The following is a 5,092-nucleotide window of genomic DNA, read 5'->3' as shown; positions in this document are numbered from 1 at the left end:
ATGAAGAATAAATCATTTGTTACTGGAATGAAGAATCTGTCATTTTCAAAATTCATGTCTCAGGTTTTTGGTGTCTTGCAACCAAATGTTGATTCTGTGTAGCATTACTGTAATTCTTTCACTGGGTGAGCTGGTATTGAATGTGTCAGGTCGTGGTAAAAGGGAAGACTAAGGATAAGGGGAAGGTGGACCCAAATGCAGTTACACACGAGAGGTAAGGCTAGGGGAAACAAAAAGCGAGCTTTATTTTAAAGCTGAACACAAAAACGGGAGCAGACAAAACGGGGGCAAGAGGCAAAGTATCAACCAAAAACAGCAAGGCAAAGTAGCAACTAAAAGGCAAGACAAAGTACAAAGAAAAAGGCAAAGTTCAAATCAAACATGGAAAACTCAAAACCTACCATAACGGGACTTGAAGAACATGGACAAGCGCATGGATGTAGCCAGGGGCAGACAAGAACAATGACCACCCAAGGAGTGAAGGGAACACAGAGACTAAATACACAGGCACTGATGACAAGACAAGGAACAGGTGAGGTGGACCAACAGGTGAGATAACGAAGGGGAGGAGCACATGAGAACATGAAGGGAACAAAGCAATAGACAGAGGGAGCCAGAGGGAACATAGAAAAATACACAGGAGAATTTAAAGGACACATGAGGGCATGGAAAAACAAGACACAAGACAAGATACAAAGACATGGAATTCAAATACAGGAAACCACAAGACAAACAGATCTACAGTCATGACAGAATGACCCTATAGAGTGTTGGCTTATAGTCCTACACAAGAAAATATGATTCAGTTAAGATTTTAAGCAATACGTATACCTAAAAAAAACCACTCAATATGATATTTTTAATATAATATGACGTTATTTGTAGTATTTTGCACTGGATTTAGTGAGTACTGTGGCAGTTTTTTGTAAATTAAGGACGCAATTCTCATGCCTTCAAGCACATCATAATGCCAAATGGCAAACTCAAAGGAGACATATTATGCTTTTTTTCAGGTTCAAAATGTTATTTTGGGTTACTACTAGACTAGTTTTTTGTGCTTTAATGCCTAAAAAACACAGCACTGTTTTGCCCCTCTGTCTGAAACGCTCTGTTTTAGCTCCTGTCTCTTTAAGATCCCTTATCCTGAATTCTCAGTCTGCTCTGATTGGTTGGCTCACACAGGCTGAGCAGGCACAGCTGTGTAACAATCACAGAGCAGCTGTGCTAAATCAATTCTTACGTGCCAAACTAGCCACTGGGAATACATCATGCAAATGTGTGACATGGTAATGTACTGTGATGTAACAAAGTCACATAGTTAAAGGCGGGACTAATGATGATGTGTTTCAGGAGCTGTGTTTTCTGTGGGAGAGAGAAGCCTCTGTCGGTGCAGACTTTGACCTTTTTAACATTCAAGACCTTTTACATGCACAAGAACCCATAAAATACACTGAAGGAGAAGAAAAAATCAAAAAAGGATTATGTCTCCTCATTACACATTTTAAGACTCATTACACCTCTGAAAAATAATGCTTATGATTGTGTTAATACATCTTTGTATTTACAATTCAGATTTTTAAGTCCATTTGGACACTAAATAAGCAAACAAGGTCTGGTTCACATTTTTATTCACGACTTTAACCTCAGTTCAGGTTACAGGTCTGTCAAAAACGGAATACCCTGACTAGCAAGTTTCACTCTGTCTTTCAATCTACAATGATTTGCTTTTTAAATGGAGAGGGATTGCATATTTTACTCCTGGCAAAGAAACTTCTTTGTTTTGCAAAACCTTTGCATCAGTCCAGATGGACCTTGCATGTTCTTTCTTGCAGGCAGCATTCCCAACCAAGCACGGAGGATATAGAGGGAAGCATTCAGTGAGAACAATGCAGTCAGGTCAAGTTCTAACCTGCTATTTAGAGCCTGGCAGGAAGTTTGAGTTTTTGAAACAGTTGAGGCTGAAAACAGATTTATTAAAGTGGTGAGACTATGCCAAAATGTACACTTGCCTCCCAGGACGTACATGAATATGACATTACAAGTTTCTTATCAAAGATGATGTTCTGTACTTGAAACACCTTCACTTATTATTATCTGTACATGTCGTGAAAACTGTGGAGTGCAGATGAGAGTTTGTACACCAAAACCAGGTGACACAATATTCAGATGTTTAGTAGATTTTTATTCTTGCATCAGCAGCCATCATCAGCAGGACACAGACATGACTGAGGAGAGGCAGTCTCTCCTCAGTTATTACAGCACTTTGAGATAACACACATTAACTGTAGACAACAACAGGATGTACATGATTTCACTCAAGGTGTTATTCAACCTTTCTTTACCTGGTCGTGACATTTTCCAGGTTGAAGACACATTGTTCTTCTTCCTTCGTACATCACAACATCTCAAACATCCTCCACCTGCACCTGTTACTTAAACTACTCCACACATATATCCTCTTGTTGTACAGACACACAGGAAGAGGTCTGAACCCCCTCCAGGCTGAACTCCTTTATAATGAGTTTACTTGTATTTAGTTTCCCAACAACTTAAACATTGTAATATCATGGTGGATAGATAAGACAGCAAGCAAAAGCTGAATCATATTGGAAAAAACTCAGGAAGTTCCCTCACACCTGAGATCAATGATTACATATTTGATATTTAAGTTTGGAAGTGCTGATCCTCTGTGGACCATCAGATTGTGATATTTATTGTCACTTTCATGACATGACACAGTAAATGGAACAGTTCCGACTCAGTGGAATAATGATATATTCTGGTTGATCACAGTAATATGACAGCAACAGCCACCTGTTTTAATCTAAATGTACATTTGAATGATAACTGAGTCGGTGCATCATTGATCTCAGGTTGTTCGAAACATTCTGAATTCATCGGTTCTCACTGATTTTAACTGAGCAGGAAACCACTGAAGGAGGTGCTGATTGAAGTTGCCCAAACATGGTGATGTGCGGGCATGCGCACATAAACCTGGTCTCCTTGCTGCAGCTGCAGGACAGCTGCATTTCCTCCATTATCAGCTCCGTCACAGCCTGATTTGTGATCAGATGACCTGACTATCATCTCACAGTTCTTGAAGAGCTCCAGCTTTGAAGCATGTTTTCCCCCAGCATGATAGAAGAAGGTGAAATAGTAAACACCTGTAACAGGTGCAGTGAAGATACCTGAGAAAACAACAGAGGATGTTTATGGGATTCTGAAAGGCTTTGAATGTGACAGTAATAATTACAACATGGTAGAGGTGTGTAGCCAAAGATTAATACTTTTCTGGACATGCAACATGTTTGCAGTAATATTCAGTGATGGAAATAAATGCATCTACTTCATGCATGGGTGTAGAAAGCATTAAAAATGTTGGGGGGACAGCTGTAACGCAGCTTTGGAGTTTCTCCTCTTGAAAATCTTTTAGTAGAATAGATGTCATTTCTTGTATTCTGATGCCATTTAACAGGTGGTTTGATTTTATTTTGTTATAGTAGCATCAGAAATATAATCAGTAGGTCGACATTTTGCCATTTGATCCTGAGGAAGTGCCTCAGAAAACATGTTTGAAAATAATAAAACACTCAACATATGTAAATTGATTCAATGACTAAATTATAATGGGCATCACAGCCATTATAGTAGAATGGGGAAAATCCCACCTACACTTCGTTGTGAATATACAGTAAAATAATACTGGTAACTGTTTTTTTTAACCAGTCTGACACTGCACGGGTCATCAGTAAACTTGAACCCTGGTAATCTGTCACACTTTGAACAGGTACAGAGAGTAATCAGATTACATATATTAATAATGATATACAGCTACAGTATATTCATCAGGCCAGTTTGTAACATGAATCAACAATCTAACAGTTACAGATGATGTAGGCTGCATGTGATGTCCTTACCTGTACAGCTGTTGTAGGCATCACCAATGTTTGTGTACACTTTGTTGTAAGCCAGAGTTACGTCTTTATCGAATGGTCCATATGCCCCACCTGTCTCTATCAGTGCACTGAGTGCTACCTTGGTTTTGCCTGTGTGAAACAAAATAGTTTCAATCTGTTGTTTTGTTGAAGCATTTCTCTTGTAGAACATGTTGAATTCCATCACAATACAAACATACAGAAGAGGATGAGGGCCACTTAAAGAAAATTGAGTCTGACTGTAATTCTGACTTTGACCTCAAAATTCTGAATTTAAAAACAGAATTGTGAAAGAAGTTTTTTTTTGTTGTTGTTGTTTAAGTGACAATAATCCTGCTTTGTACAAACATGACTTAAATAGTAACTTGGTGGTTGAAATTGAGTACAAACTGAACTGTTGTCATTAACAAACTTTTGAACATTGTGAGTGAAACAACACAGTGTTAGGAATCAATTTCTTGCTGATGGATATTACTGCTCCTCATTTCTGTTACGTTAACTGGCCATTACTGGCCCCTTGGAGGCCGAGCAGCCTCAACATTATAAGACTGAGGTTCATCACATGCATATGAACATGTTTCAACTTTATCAGTGTCAAAACCAGCACTGAATTCACATTGATATTGATTACCATTAATGAATTAAATAATATCACTTTTTTTTTTTTAAATCCACAACATCTTCCTGCACAGGCACAGGAAACTAGAAGTTGCTCTTTAATAAATTATTAATAACAAATCTTGAAGAAGAAAGTCTGATTTTACCTTTCTCCAGTGTCTTCAGCCTGTTTTCTAAAGCTATCAGTTGTTCTGCCATGGCACACAGGGATTGCCCCAGGTCACTCATGTTGGGTTTGCAGGTAGACATGTTCTTCGTTTGTCTTTGCTCCGTCTCCAAAGTTGTGATCAACAGGATCGCTGCTGCTGCTTTTATATTGTTTCATCGATGGGAAGTTGTTGTCACATGTCTCCCTTAACCAATTACGGAGAATCTTTTGTGGTGGTCAAACATCATCCTGGCTCTGAGGATGACTGTACGGAATTTCTCAGGAAAATGGGAGGCTGTGTCAACCTGTGTATTGGTTTACAGAACTTTCAACAGGAAATATTATTAAGTATTTCTAATGAAACACTCTGACAGTGTGACCAAAGAACAAA

The 5,092-nt window shown here is 38.6% G+C and overlaps 1 protein-coding gene across 1 annotated transcript; it reads right to left on the bottom strand.

The window, feature by feature from the left end:
- Nucleotides 1-2,757: 2,757 nt before the first annotated feature.
- LOC115590224 (complement C1q-like protein 4) lies at nt 2,758-4,802 on the bottom strand. The gene is made up of 3 exons (XM_030431505.1): nt 4,700-4,802; nt 3,918-4,046; nt 2,758-3,188 (listed from the first exon to the last, which is right to left on the bottom strand). The coding sequence occupies exons 1-3, from the start codon at nt 4,800-4,802 to the stop codon at nt 2,914-2,916; spliced, it is 507 nt and encodes a 168-aa protein (XP_030287365.1). The 3' UTR covers nt 2,758-2,913.
- Nucleotides 4,803-5,092: the final 290 nt, after the last annotated feature.

This window comes from Sparus aurata, chromosome 10 (assembly GCF_900880675.1).
Source record: "Sparus aurata chromosome 10, fSpaAur1.1, whole genome shotgun sequence".
In the NCBI taxonomy this organism is placed as follows: Eukaryota; Metazoa; Chordata; class Actinopteri; order Spariformes; family Sparidae; genus Sparus; species Sparus aurata.
The sequence above is the reverse complement of the archived record's forward strand: the minus strand, read 5'-3'. Positions and strand labels throughout refer to the sequence as shown.